The sequence below is a fragment of the Lagopus muta genome, chromosome Z, assembly GCF_023343835.1.
Source record: "Lagopus muta isolate bLagMut1 chromosome Z, bLagMut1 primary, whole genome shotgun sequence".
Classification (NCBI taxonomy): Eukaryota; Metazoa; Chordata; class Aves; order Galliformes; family Phasianidae; genus Lagopus; species Lagopus muta.
The window spans coordinates 32,546,829-32,562,556 of NC_064472.1; the positions used below are offsets into that span (position 1 = coordinate 32,546,829).

At 38.1% G+C, this 15,728-nt stretch overlaps 1 protein-coding gene across 14 annotated transcripts in view; it reads left to right on the top strand.

Annotated features, from left to right (window-relative positions):
• The window catches only part of CCDC171 (coiled-coil domain containing 171), a 217,685-nt gene that overhangs the window by 114,397 nt on the left and 87,560 nt on the right, over positions 1–15,728 (top strand). For 13 of the 14 annotated variants that reach the window (XR_007373821.1, XR_007373820.1, XR_007373822.1 and 10 more), the window contains one exon: positions 5,943–6,074. The exons of the other annotated variant lie outside the window; for it this stretch is intronic. Coding sequence is in view for 7 of the 13 variants with exons in the window: in XM_048930579.1 (XP_048786536.1) it covers positions 5,943–6,074 (132 nt within the window). In the remaining 6 variants the exon portion in view is untranslated. The remainder of the gene's footprint in view (positions 1–5,942; positions 6,075–15,728) is intronic. 14 annotated transcript variants of the gene reach the window in all.

The following is a 15,728-nucleotide window of genomic DNA, read 5'->3' on the forward strand; positions in this document are numbered from 1 at the left end:
TGTCATTCTGACCTAGCCAAGCTAAAAATGGTACTCTAGCTCAAGAGGGATTTAAAATCCTTGACAAACTAAAGATAAGACATTGCCGAATGTCATATCCATGTGCTTAACTGTTTTCACTCTCAACATATCTAAATAACTAATTTCGGAGCACATTTTTCATCTTTTTTTTCCTTCTTTTTTTCTTTTGAAGGCTGAATTGGCTGAACAGTTTTGTGTATGTGCATTTAGTAAGGAAAAAATCCTTGTTTGCAGAATTGTGGAATTACTGAATACATCAACTATTATTTTCTCCAAACATAGATTCATTTTCAGCCCAAGGTCATTGCAAATCCATTTATAGGGGATGTATTATAATGCACATTCTGCAACTATAGTGAAGCTTAGGTGCAATGGTCAACGTTTGCATAAATGTCTCTGGGTCAAATTAACATCTTACTCAACAAAGCTGTAGTGTCTGTGTACTGTAAGAAGAGAAATCTTGAACTGAGCTTCTAGGTAAGGTTTGGAAGGTAATCTTCCACTGTGAAGATTAATTTCCAGAATCTTGACTGGACTCACAGGAAGGAAAAGAAAAGATTTGCTTAATGAGATACATACCTCCTTACGCAAATACATACCCCTTACACAAATGATATTTGTGCTCATTAAAACACCATCTATGAAACAGGTTGAATTGTAATAAAATACAATCTGTAATAAAATACAGGTTTGCATGGCAGGGATCAAAGAGGAGAATCACTAAATCTGTGTGTTAGCACAGAATTCTTTTGTTGATTTTTAATTGTGGCCTACATAATTAGATTCGTATATGGCTACCTGCATCAGGCTATGTACAGATGCTGTCCAGTTCTTCCACTGTCAGCAGAAGTTGGACACTTGGAATAGAGGATGTATTCCCTCTTTTTGGTGAAACAGTATGCAGCAAACTGTTGATCTTCAGTGAGTGCTCAAATCTAGCTGTGTTGGACATTCAAGTAGTACTCATTCAACTGTAGCTTGCAGCCCTTTTCCCATTCATCTTGTATGTTTTCTGTCTCAGAGAGATTTGTTGTGATTTGGTGTATTTTGGCCTCCTTAAAAAATAATAATAATTAGATCTTTTTTTCTTTTTTTAGTTCAATTAATTGTTAGTTCCTGGCATCACTTCTCATCTGATCCATGCTCTTAATTTGTAAGTTCAACTGTGGTTTTATAGTTCTCATGTGTTTGATTTAAAGTGCCTTGAGCTTGAGCAGTGCAGCCTTGTCACTGCCAGCATCTCAGCTTCTGAAATGACCCTTGGTCCCTGAAATATCCTCATGTCCTTATACATAGTATACAAATAAAAATACTTTATGTTATAAATAAATTAATTTGGTATGTTTTACCATGAAGGATGATCCTTGCAATAGTAACTTACTTGTCTGTGTTTTGTGCAGTTTTATGCTGCCTGGGAGGTCAGACTTTATGTGACTAAACCAGCCACGTGTTTGAAAGACTGCGGTTTGATGTGGTTTGCTTTGTAACTGCCTCCTTGCTTTATAAAAAGGAATTCAAAAACCTTTCTGTTATTTATATTTCACACGCAGTGTACTATCAGTGTGGTAAAAACCATTTTGCTGGCACTCTTTTATAATGATTTGCAAAACATATTTGTTGCCTCTGTTACATCAGCAACGTTGTCATGTCAAAGCCAAGCAGATGGAAGCATTGTTTGCCGTTATCAATGCTATCACTGTATCACTGCATCATTCTAGATTTTTGTTCTAGCACTTAAATTGCAGATAATACGCTATTAGAGCAGTAATAGGAAATAAAAGCATAATGAGCCCAAAGTATTTTACTACCAGTGAATTCTTTTTTATTTGTAATTGGTGAACTTCGGACTTAGAGAAGGTTCTGCTGTATTGCTCACACAGTGAAGTTTACATCCAGATATTTTCTGTTCAATGTGACAAAGCATTGAATTAGGCCCAAAATGAGGTCTAGAACCAGTGATCTGTTGTACTAGTCAGACAGCAGGCTAAGTGTAAGCATGCGTTAATACAATTTACAGCTTGCTCATGTTTTGTACTGTGTCTCTATTGGCATAACTGGACATTCCATCTCAAACTTTGCCGTAGGATAAACAAAGCAGTGGGTACAGAAAAGGTCTGCAGAGAAAAAAATAAATCTCTCTTTGATCAGCAGAGAATTTTTAGCATCATTTTTGGACATGTAGAATTAGTTCATCAAATTCTACACCTTTGATTCAGTCAATAATGTAACTTTGGTTTATTATTCAATTTCAGCTTTGATCTGAATTCATCAGTACTTTATTGATTTTAAATTGAGTGGCCATGGTGGTGTATTCTGTGTTGTTCTCTTAATTAATTAAAAAGTTAAATGCAGTCATAAGTCACTTTGCTCATTTGTTTTAAAACGTTTTGAATACTGTTGTAGACTTGCTTGAATCCACTTGTGATTTTTCCTATTTTTAATCTTTATTTATATATGTTCAAACTGAAAAATCTAGCGGTCATACTTAGCAGCCCACCATCACAGTACTAACTGTGCTCCATATCAAACAAGTTCTGTGTGTCCCAGACAAATAATATTTAACAAAGCTAGAACTGATCAAAACCTATGCAAGCATTGTATGTAGATAGATTTATGCACGTTTTCTCTATATCCATTTTTGGAGAACAGGAAAGTAGAACTGGTTTTACAAACTTACAGTAGGCCTGATTATTTTTTTTTAGTTTGTAACATTAAGTCTCTAGCCAGTGGAGCATTTTCAGGTAAAATATTATTTCTTTAGATATTATGTGCAGAAAAAAATGGAGTAAATAAATGCAGAAAAGCCCTAAAACTTGTTTTTTATAGTCCAGCTGCATAGATTTTTCTTCCTGACAGTCTGCAGAGGTTAGGGTTTTTTTGTTTTGTTTTTCTTCTTTGTTTTTTAAATTAAAATCACCATAAGAGTCTTGTATTTTCCTGATAGTAAAATGTGTAAGTATCATGCTTACTTCCTTAGAGATTAAGGAAATAATAACAATCTCCCAACTCCTGTCTTTATCTTTCTGGTTCGTAATGAAGATAACATATGGCGTAGCCAATGTGATTCAGGGTAGGCATGGCCATTAAGTCTTTCCATTCCTTGAATTAGTAGCCAAGTGGAGGATGTTTTTGTCTTTATTGAAGCAGTGTAATGATTTTTGCACAGCCTGTGCTTGTCTTTTGTTCTTACTATTTCCATACCACTTTCCCTGAACCTAAACTTTGTGAGCAATTTTTCAGAGAAAGCTTCAGCTTCATTTTTTGTTTCTCAGTTTGCACATGGATAACAAGAATCACTCCTCACTACCTACCTATTAGTAGAGACAAAAAGTTTTACTTATATTTTTTAATTTGTGAAGATTCTTATCATGCTCGTTAAGGAGCTAATAAGTATTTCTCTGATGCTGTAGTGTTAATGGCTTATGCTTACCTCAATTCAGCCATTTGAAAAAACGGCTTTTGTATTTTATTGTTCACTGTCAGGCCCCAGTACTAAAATGGAGAGTTTGAAACTAATAGGGTTAAAAGGACTTCCACTGTCTGTATTGTGTGTGTATTATACCTCCATTGCTTATACATTGTTTTTTTCCCCCTAGTATTAGCAATCTGCTTTTGTACTTTGACACAGGGATTTCCCTTGTGAATATTGTCACAGAAAAAAGAGAATCATCAATATCGCAGTTAAACTTGACTTTCAAAGCTAATAGTATCTCATTTGGGGGCTCAAATTTAATAAATTTTCTTTGATTCTGGGTGAGTTTTTAAACATCAAACAATGAATTGGCCAGGGTGCAGTAAAATATTTAGATCTATTGACTACGGTTCAGAAGGGTAGAAGGCAAAACACTGGTGGTTTGATGTTGATAAATTCTTAGTACCTTAATCCACATTAATGTTTTCTTTTATCTGTGTGCATACTGGCAGCAAAGACACTGAAATGTTGTGATATATAGGCTATAAAAATGTAAAGCAAGTGTGCCTATGTGTGAGTGTATGTAAGTATATATGTACGTATTTAAAGTAACGTGTTTTGTCATATTCAGCAAGGTTAACATCTGACTGGAATTACACATGCTGACAGAACATTCCGGAGAGCATGTTTGTTCCACAGGACTGTATATGCTGAACCTAGTGCACTGTGTGTGCAAAAAATGCGTGGAGGACCTTTCCTGTTATAAAAATTGCATCATAGTGCATATGTTTGGCAGCCACAGGTACTGACAGGAATTCTTTAGGTCAACTTGGGAAATGTAGGGCTCCCTATTCCCACAGAAGAGAGCAGCGGATAAAATAAAATCTTTTCTTCTTTGTATCAGTAGATTTACACGTGCATGCTTCTTTCAGTCAGAACAGATTTCAAAGCCTGTGCTATTATTTGAAATATGTTCTCTCATCAACATTTTACAAAAAATTAATTTTGTAAGCAACTACAAAAAAGTAATCTGGGATTTAAAATGAATGGGAGTATATTTTAATTCATGAATGGTGAGTTCTTTGGAACGAGGGAGGCTCTAGATCATCTGAAATTTGTTTTAAATGGTATCTAGTAAATTATGCATATAAAAATCTAAATGTATTTTGGGTGCATTTAGTATGTCAGAGTGTGCATTGTTGTTAAAGAGTTGATTATTTTGGCAGTACTAGCTATTGCTACTCAACAGAGTCAGTTTGTGCCACTTGAACATATTTCCTCTATTCGTTACGTATCTTTTTACGTGCTTCTATCCTTCTGTATTGGAATTTTGTCTGGCTGCTGGCATCTTTTGGAGACGCACATGATAATTTTTATATTAAACAGAATGAAAGATATGCGTGTGGCAGTATGAGTGATGTGTCCATGAAAGTTATGGGCTAAATACGTAACCCTTCAAATGCAGCTAATAGCCTAATTACATGTTACAGTAGTACGCAAAAATGTGAAATTAAATAATGAAAAAATACTTGTCCCTTGTTCAAGCCTTATAAGTCTGGTTGTGTTTAAGGAAAAAAAAAAGCACTGATCAATTTACATGGCTAACAGTCTTTACCTTCGTGTTTTCATCACTCTGAAAGCGGGCAGAATTCCAAATCAAAACCAGTTTCTCTCTTAGTCAGCAGGTGGCACTGTGACACAAACTGCATCTGGTTGTGTTTGTAGCCTTATGTAGAAATCGCATGGATAGCGTTCGGGGGTTTTGTTTTATCCTTTCATTTCAGATTGCCTGCAACACTAAATAAATAAATATCAAACTGTTCGAATTTTGTGCAAACTGTAGCATTTCTCACTCCAAACTGTCATAGTTATGAACTGTGTGAAAGTTGATTAGTACTAGTTAGTGCATTATTTCTTATACGCGAATCTACAGTAAGAAAACCAGGAGCAGATTTTTTTTCACTTTCTGTTAATTGCAGTGCTGCAGGTTGAAGGTATTTTTTGGCTTTGTTTGAGGATTATTCATTTTAGTTAGGGCTCTAACTGAACTGGTATTAAATGAATCCAACTGTGAATTGCTGATATGATCTCCATACACCAGACAGAAGTCCTGTAACAGCTTCTTGTTTGTATGATCACAAAACTTTTTAATTTCATTGCTGGTGGGTTTTTGAGTGAGAAGTACAATTACTATTTATTTTCTTACTGTGTTTTTACAGGGGACAGATCTGTAAAATGCGTGTATCAGGTGGGCTTGTGAGCCCTTAGCAGCTCTTCTTTCCTTCTCATTTCAGACCAGGGGAAGATGCTTTTTCTTCTTAACATTCTCTCCCAGCACTCTGAATTAGAGATTTATTTGCAACGAAAAATCAATTAGTCCTAAATTTATTCATGGATTTCAGGTCCAGCGATCAATGCAAGTCCACTCAGTGGGCTCAAGGGGACCCAGTTCATCCCAGTTAATGTGTCTGAAGGGGAATTACCATTGATGCTGTTTTTTTCCCTTTAGGTCAGAGATCAGACCTTGCTGTCATGGACTGCGGCAACCAGGAATGACTTCACCCTGCAGCTACCCAAACTGCACCTAGAGACCTTTGCAGTAGAAGGGCTGAAGGGCAGGCCAGAGGTTGTAGCATTTCAGGTTAGAGTCTGAAACAATCCTGTTTCTTCCTTCTCTCTTTTGCATCTGAGAAGCTGGACTGCTCTGAATGTGTGGAGAACAAAAAGCTTCAAGACTATTACAGTCAAAAAAGAAATAATTTCCATACGTGCTCTTAATATTGTATTTTGGAGATGATATGAACTTTTAATTTTGCAATTATAATGTTAAATAACTGACAGGAATATGGCCATGGAAAATGATCATGCAAATACTGTATTTAAAAATTAATATCAGTGTATTCTACATTTTTCCCCATTGATTTAGGCAAGGCAAAGCAGGGAAAAAACAGCATTTTATTGCTTGTGTGGTCAGTATCATAATTTTGACGTTACAGTATTAGTACTAGTAGTGATTTTTGAGCATTCCTTATTTAAAAGAAACTACTTCTTGGAATACTCAGTTATAGAAACTGTTTTGTTTCATGTGGGTTTGAGGACTTGTGTGATTAACAGTAATAATTTGGTGAAGAGGAAGAACAGGGTAAAAAAAGAGAAATGAACTAAAAAATACATGTTTGCAGCTCTAAGAATGGATTTGGAGTAAAGCTTTCATACCTTGTTTTAAAGTTTGTTGTGTTTTCTTAAACACAGACTGTCCCTTAGTCTTCATAGCTGTGCAGAATGACTTCATTCTTGTAATACTTTATCACTAAAGGCAGATTATTTTTTCAGTGAGGGAATGAAAAATACAGTGAGTATATACCTCCTCATTATGTTTTCCTATGTGAATCTGAGAGAGGAAAGTTAGTCATATAAAGAGCAAGGAAGTCACACACTGCAAATGTTACATTCCTGAAATAACCCTTTTTAATTTATTACAGATTTTCAGTTCTAGATGAAGTATTTAATTGCAGGAGCAGGGTCACAAAATCAGACATGCTAGAGAGGTGTATTCTATGCTTCATACATCTGCCATTTTTCTCTTGCATGTATGCATTTCAATATCATATAGATTTAAATTATGTCTTTATTATCATACTTTCATAATAACATAATGAAGTGGAACACCTGGAATTCCCATGAACTTTAGTTAAAACAGCTGTATGCATTTACCAGAGTGCAGTTGAAATGTTTTCATATACTGATGAGCACTTCTGTGGCTATGTAAAGAGTTCCTACTAGTGACTTATTTTCAAAGAAGACACTGGAGAAATAACCAGCATTTTAAAATATTGCTGTTCTTATTCAGATCTCACTCTGTTGGCTGACTTCCACTCCAGTCCGTGTTCTTTTTGGATCTCAGGAGTGTTGCAGAGACATTTGCAAAGCAACCCATTCCTTCTATCTAAAAAGATGAAAAGCGATAGGAATCTCAAAAACTGCTATTCACGTCGGTACACAGAGCTTGTGGTAGGAACGTAGCACGGTGTGCTCTGGCTAGCTTACTAGTGGTGCACTATTATAAGCTCACTTCGTGTTATCTAACAACTCCAATTGCACATGGTTACACCGTAGGTATGAAAACAGCATCAGTGGTACAGTGTATCTTATTGTTCTTTTCTACTGTTCTTTCTCTTTCCTTTCTCGCTTTCCCTTTCCTCTTTCCCCTTTCATTTCTTTATTTTACTTCCCTTTCCTTTTCAATTTCTATATAATCAGTGGATGTTACGATCACAATATAAACAAGAGAGTTAGGTGAAGTGGACTATGATAACAAAAGAGAATAAATGGAAGGCTTACCCTTATGTTGAGCTCACCACAAAACACCAGAAGGAGGGATCTCCAGACGAGATCCTTCCCCACTGTTAGTCAGCTCTTAAATAGGTCTAGGAGGGCTGGAGCCAGGCTCCACCCCTTCCAGCAGCACAGGTGAATTGCCTTCACGTGTGCTCCTGTGGCTGGCTCAGTGCTCGCCTCAGGTGATCAATCAGAGGTTCAGGCCATGACTCAGCACTTCCCATACAGTTTCCTTCCCCTTTTTCCCCCCTTTTCCTTTCTTTTTTCCTTTTCTTTTTTCCTGATTCTAGTTACTCAGTGCCTGTTTGATAGTTTTTAAAGTTTATTATAGAGTTTTTATTTATTTTATATAGCTGGCAGTCAACGAGTTTGCTTCAATTTCACCTCTGTATGCAAAATTGTATTTAAAGCAATCCTAAGATCTTGAGTGATGTCAGGAGTCAGTAAACAACTTGCAAACACTACTGATGGAAATCAGTGGAATTGTTTGCATGCTTGGTTTCTCTAACTGCTATGTGTACTTTATAGTAATTATAGGTTGGGTACATTTCATTTAAAGGCCTTATTCTTTGTGAATGTTAGATATAAGGATTTATTTACCAAATATTTAAATTTGTTGCTGTTTGGTGCTTTCTTTAAAAAATTGCAGAGAAATGACGATCCAGAATTAGACATTATGGTGGGGACGAAGCAATAGTTCTTGAATATTCATAGAAAAACACGTTGTTTAATTTTTATTTTTCATGCATCCAATTCATTGTAAGTGGCTGAAATCAGTAATTGATCTTTGTTTGATATCCAGTGTATTGGAGTGTCTCACCTTTTCCTCACAAGAGGAGAAAATGAAAAGCTTCTGTGTACAGGCACATCTATGAGATTATCTTTTTTCCAAAATTTTCAGAAAACAAGTGGCACTTAAAAGCATTTGACAGGATGAGATCTTAAATCTATCCTTAATTTACTTTATGGCCATAGCATTAGAGATCTGTATTCCTTGTCAGTGGGAAATGGGGCGTCTTGGAATTTTGGAGTTGCTATTATCTCCGTGTGAATGTTTCTTGGGAAAGGTAAGCTCTCTTTAGAGGAAACAAGTACAAAGAAAACTGGCATAATGAACACAAGTTGCTTGACTATGAACCAAGCTATCAGGCTTGTTTTATTCTGGGGTACTTAATTATCAGAAGGCTGCTTTTTTTTTTGCTTTTTTTTTTCTTCCTATTGAATGAATGTAACTTTCCACATACCATTACTACTCACAGGGCTGATCAAAGATTCAGACAAAAGAAATCCCTTCGTAGGAAGTGGCTCATGTGTTGTAAAGAATGTGTCCTGCACTCTAGTGATAGACCTTTGGGCCGTGAAACGCTTGGGAAACAAAACTCTGAATTTTCTGCAAAGCTTGCACTTTATTGAACTGCAGAATTAGATAATTAATCAAAATGTAAGTTTTTCAACAATAATATCCTTGCACTAGATGTCTTCTAAAACCCTATGTAAAGGCTGAAATGCATGGTAGTAATAAGTGTGACTTAATTTATAGGTATTTGTTAAATACTTGGAAGCTGTTACATAGTAACAAGAGTTACTATAATAGTTTGAAAGTGTGACTTGAGATGAATAAGAAATGGAAAAGGTGCAGTATCTTCAGGAATAAACCGATATAAAGGCTATAGTTTTGAAATACCCTCATCTGATATTTACTTACTGTGACTCATGAGGATGTACTGTTTGTTAGTTTGCTAAGTTTGAAGATGCAAAGTGAGGCGTTACCTTTGAGCTACTGAAACACATGAAAGGACAACATGTTCTGTTCTGGCCACGCCTGAGTATTTCTATGAAGACAGAAAGTGAAATTGTATGTGAAACTTAAAATTTAACCTGGCATTGACAATTAAGAACAATGACAAATAGAAAATAGCTACATGTATCAGGATCATATCCACCACTTGCCCAAAAGATGCCATTAACAGCAAGTGGATGGCTGTGTGATCAGGCAGCTGGTGATGTTCACGTGTGGTAGCTGTCTGCAGAAGTACAGTTACAGAAAGAGTAATCATTTTCTGTGTCATGGGAACTACTTTGACCTCTATCTTAGAAGTCTCTATTTGCACATTTCATTGACTGATTGTTTTAATTTGTGGTGGTTGCTTTTGGTCAGTGTTTGGCATGGAGGTCTTTTTCTTCCACCAATATCTGGTTGTTGAAGGATATAATATGACTTCTGAATTTTGCTTTAGATGAGAATTGATGTTCAGAGATGAATTTCTGTTGCCACTTTGCAGGATTCACATGAATTAGAAACTCCAAATATATGGGTTTTCTGAATTTAATGAGGATTTGCCCTTTTGGTGCATCTATGACGTGTAAAAAAAAGCAGATATGAGGATGAGACTATAGGCAAGCTTATGGTATACAAGGAATCACAGAATCACACAGAATCACCCGGGTTGGAATGGACCTCAAGGATCATGTAGTTCCAACCCCCCTGCCTAGCAGGGCCACCAAACATACACATTCAGATCAGGTTGCCCAGGACCCCGTCCAACCTGGCCTTAAACACGTCCAAGGATGGGGCATCCACAACCTCCCTGGGCAGCCCGTTCCAGGGCCTAACCACTCTCCTAGTAAAGAACTTCCCCCTAACATCCAACCTAAATCTTCCCTCCTTCAACTTAAAACCATTTCCCCTAGTCCTGCTGTTGTCAGCCCTTTTGAAGAGTTTACTCCCCTCCTGGGTGTAAATGCAGGTATCTGTGGCTGTGTTTGTGAGCATTATAACTCTTATGATAAAACATTTCTTCATGTGTTGCCCTTCACCTGAGATATGAGATTGACAATTTACCTAGTTGTTGGAAGTCCTTTTCATTTTAATAAAATTGTACTTTATTTTAAATATAAACTATGAGTGATTTGAATAAATGTAATTATTTTCATTACTGAGCTCTCCCTTAGTTTTGGCATTGGTACTGTACAGTTGTGGTTTGCTTTCTTTCCTCCAAGTGCATTTGAGATAGATAAGTTATCTTGCTCCTTGCCTGCCTCCCTCTCAGCCTTCCTCTCTGTCTCCCTCTTTATTTTTGCCTCTCACTGCACACCTGTTCCTGCTGCACATATGGTCTTCCTCATGCTCCCTCCCTGCTGCTCGAGCCTGCTGCCTTCCTCCTTCTCCTTCCTCCTTTTTTGCTGCCTCCCTCTCCCTTGCTGCCTGTTACTTCATCTAGGTCCATGCCACAGCCTCTGCCTGTCTCTTATCTCTGTGCCTTCCTTCCACTCCCTTTGTCTCATTTGCCATGCCTTTGGTATCCAGTCCTGTCCCTCCTTTTTCCCTCTCCCTGTCTCTGTTCTGCTCCCTCCCTGGCTCCCCTCTCTCTCCCTGTCCTCTCCCTCTGCCTTCAAAATGTATTCAGCTGTTTGTACAGGTTGAGGAAGTCCACATGGGATTTCTTCTTTCAGTTCCTCAAGTGTTTGGAGGGGTGTTGAAATGAAAAGCGTAGTAATAACACCAAGGCTTATAGGGGTGGTAGTAATATAGTCAAACACTGATCTATCTTCAGTATTAACATATAATCATTATAAGTTTATGAAGGATGTGTAATTTTATATTCATATATGATTTAGTAAGGCCTTGTCTGATTGGGCTATAGATCTTCTAATTACTTGGGCGAACATAAATGTAGTTTTAAGTGTTAGGAACATTTCAATATGTAAGATTTTCCCTTGTTCATTAATTTTAGATTTATGCCAGATAGATTTGAAGGTAAAGATAATACATAATTTTGCTAGTATTTTTTTCCAAAATAAAAAATACTTTTTCATTCTTCTGTTTACTTCTTGTCAATAAAATATTTCTTGCCAAGTTGAGGAAGCAAGTGGTTTCAAAGGTATCATTATAATTCTGTCATCAGATTTTATCATCTGCATAGAGCAAATCTTTCAAACACTAAGTATAGCTCTAGTACGAGGGCTTAATGACACAAATTAATTGTGCAGTGCCTTGAAAACAGAATTGTTCGTATTTTGAATCCAGTAATTCTGTTTTGGTGCTTTTTTTTCCCCCTTTTTTCTTCTCTATCTCTGTTTTTTTTTTCTTCAGTTCTTAATACTTTGCAGAAAATAAACCATTTCAACAGTCTTAAAGGTGGTATATTTATATGTAAGTGCACCCAAACTGCAAACACTTACGTTGCTTTCTTTTTTGGTTCTACCATTTCACCCACAGAAGGAACTATCCACTTTATTACAGAGGCCAGGCTGGTGCCTTGTTTGGAATCTGACTACTTTGCTTATTACTGTGTGAAATTGAGTATTCTTTCTCTTGGAGCTCAACGTCTGCTATCAGCAGCACCTGGGCTGCCCTCCTCCTCTTTTTCAAAATAACAAATTTCTTATCTACTGTCAGAATGTCCTGCTTCTGGGCTGGTCACCAGTCTGCCTTCTACTATATCATTTAAAGATAAAAATGATTTTTAAAACATAATATAATGATACTTTATACTTGCCCCTTGAGTTGAAATCCTCATAAACAAGTGCTTTAAACTCATTAGAGTGGGATTACATCTCCTGCAACTCTTACCTTTTGGAAACTTCAGTTTACCAAAAATAAAAGTTGATGTAAGGTTTAATATACAGTAATTAACATCCAAATAAAATTGGAATGACCAGACTGAAGAGTTGTAACATGAAAAACTCCAGTATCTTGTTGAAAGTGCTCAATTGGTGTCTGAAGCCATGTCTTTAGGTAGTTTGCAACACGATGATAGGTATAGAAGCCATTTTACCATAATTAATTTTAACTATAACTGCTTTGAAGATTATATTCCTTGTGAGCATGTACAACTGACTGCATAGTTACGTGTTTTGGATGTGCTGACAGAAAGTACTCTTTATTAGAGTATATGTAAACTTACTTGGATTATTAAGGTGGTAGTGGTGATGGTCTCAGACTGTAATAACCCTCCATTGTATTCTGTGGTATTCAAATGAAACGCATGCTCCATGGGATCCATACTGCATTACAAGAGAAATTGCTTCTGGCATGAGTATAGAGCTTCTGGCATGAAGGTAAACCACCTTGCAGAGTAGTTTCTTGTTAGCATAATATAACTGTAGGTGCCCAAAATCTCCCTTGAGTTGCTGAAGGATGAAGAATGAGGGCAGACATGCAGAACTGTTAAATCCTGGAATGGCTTGGGTTGGAAGGGACCTCAAAGATCATACATTTCTAATCCCCTGACGTGAACAGGATTGGCACCACTAGATCAGGTTGCCTAGGGCTTCATCCAACCTGGCTTTGAACAACTCCAGGGGTGGAGAACCTGTTCAAGCACCTTCTCAGAGAAAATTTTCCCCCAATCTAGTCTGAATCTCCCTTCTTTTCCTTTAAAACCATTCTTATCCTGTCACTATCAGACCATGTGAACAGTTGATTTCCCTCCAGCTCCCTGTAAGTAGTGGAAGGCTGCAGTGAGGTGTTCCTGGAACCTTGTCTTCTCCACACTGAAAATCCCAGCTCCGTCAGCCTTTCTTCTTAGGAGAGGTGCTCCAATCTTCTGATCATTCTTGTGGCCCTCCTCAGGACCTAATCCAAAAGTTCCACATTTTTCTTGTGCTTGGTGTCCCAGACCTGGATGCAGTACTTTAGATGGAGCATCGTGAGGGCAGAGGAAAGAGGAACAGTATCTCACTTTCCATCTCTCTTTCGATGCAGCTCAGGATACAAGTGCAGGCTGCTGGCTCATGTTTCTTCCATCTAGCAGAACTCTTAAGTCCTTCTCAGCCTACTTTCAAGGAGTTCTTCTCCCAGTCTGTTTGTATTTCTAGGTTTGCCCCAACCCCAGTGCAACTGCTTGCTCTTGGCTTTGTTGATTCTCATTAGGGTCAAACAGTTCAACCTTTTCAAGTCCTCTTTGAATGGCATCTCTTCCTTGAGCTAAATCTACTGCACTGCTCAGATTTGTGTCACCTGCAAGCTTGCAGTGGGTGCACTCAATACCAGCATCTGTGTCTTTATTAAAGGTATTAATTAGTACCTCACCCAAGATGGAGCCCTTGGGGAAACCAGCTGTCGCTGGCCTCCACCTAGCCACAGAGCCATTGACCACAGTGCTCTGGCTGTGGCCTTCCAACCAATTCTTTATCTACCAAACGGACTGCCTTCAAATTCATATCTCTCATCTAAGGACATGATGTGGATCTTTGCCAAAGGCTTTGCACAAATCTAGGTACATGGCATCAGTTATCCTTCCTTTGCCCTCTAATGCTGTCACTCCATTGTAGAAGGCCACCAGATAAGTGAGGCATAAACTGTACTTGGTGAAACAGTCCTGGCTGTTTCAGATCACTTTCTTGTCTCTCACATGCCTTAACATAGTTTCCAGAAGGATCAGTTCCATGATCTTCCCAGGCACAGAGTGAGGCTCACTGGTCTGTTTTTTCCGAGGTCTTCCTTTCTCTCTCTTGAAGATGGGAGTGATTGTTCCCTTTTTCCAGTCGCTGAGGACTTCGTCTGACGGCCACGACTTTTCAGATATAATGGGGAGTGCCTTGGAAATGATATCAGCCAGTTTCTTCAAGTCCTGGGATGCATGTAATCAAGCCCAGAAGATTTCTACTTTGGTCTTGTTAGTTTGTGTCCAAATTGCTTTTCTCTTATAGAGGGAGGAAGTTTACTTACTCAGCCCTAACCTAGAGATTCAGGGATGTGAGAGGCATGAGGGGGAAACTTGACTGCCAGTGAAAACTGAGGCAAAGAACTTGCTGAATACCTCAGACCTCCCTATGTCAGCTGAAACCAGTTCTCCTCATTGATCAGATGAGCTACACTCTCCTTGGCCTTTTTTGTCTGACCAGTGTACCTGTAGAATCTTTCCTCATCCCCTCTCTGCACATCCAGACAGCATCCCTGCATCATTGCTAAGCTGCATGCCTCCTGCTTCCTCTGCTTGTACATTTTCTTGCTTTCCTTCCTTCCTTCAGTTTGCCCAGCAGATACTTGTTCAGCTATGACAGTTTCTTCCCTCTGCATGTTTTCTTATACTGAGGGATGGAGAGCTCTTATCCTGTCTGACAGGTATCCTTAAAGGACTCTCTCTATTCCTATTTCCCTAAGGACAATTTCTCAACAATTTCTTAAACAGCCAGAATTTCACTCTTCTGAAGTTCACTGTCCTGACTTCAGTTTTTGTCAGGCCCATCTTCCTGAAGATCACAAACTTTACCAAGGTGTGGTCACTACAGCCCAGACTACGTCCTATCTCAACCTCTTAAATGAGCCCCACTGTGCTGGTGAGCAGTAGGTTCAGTAACTCTTCTCATCCGGTTGGTATGTCTAATATCTGGACCAGAAAGTTATCCTCAGAGCACTCCAGGAGTCCCCAGGATTGCTTGTGGTCTACCGTATTATCTTCCTAGCAGATGTTTGAGTGGTTGAAATTCCCCATCAAGATGAGAGCCTGCAAGCGAGATGCTTCTGACAGTTGAAGCAAGAAGGCCTTGTCAGCAGTCCTCCCTCTTGATCAAGTGGCCTGTAGTAGACCTCAACCAACAGATATCCTTTATTGGTCCTTGGAAAATTCCCTTTGGGAATGGCTGGTTCTGGTAATGTTCTTAGTAAATGAAGCAGACTTTCCGGAAGCAAGTTTTCAGGATTTGGAAGCCTGTATTTGTTACTGTTTATATCACTGTGTTTACATATGTTAGCCCTATGCAACTTAAAACATAAATAGGTGAGGCTTCTTCAAAGTACTAACAATGCTGAAAATCTGGCTTTTATTATTTGATTTTCACACCACTTCTCCTTTTTGCTGATTATCTGTGTTCCCAGTTTCCTCCTTTCTCCATAGCATTTCTTTTTGCATTCATTCACTCCCTGCCCTCAGTGTGCATTTAATCCCACTCTCCCTTCAGGTTTTACTCTCCTTATCACTAGCCTATTTCCCTCACTTTCTCATCAAATTTT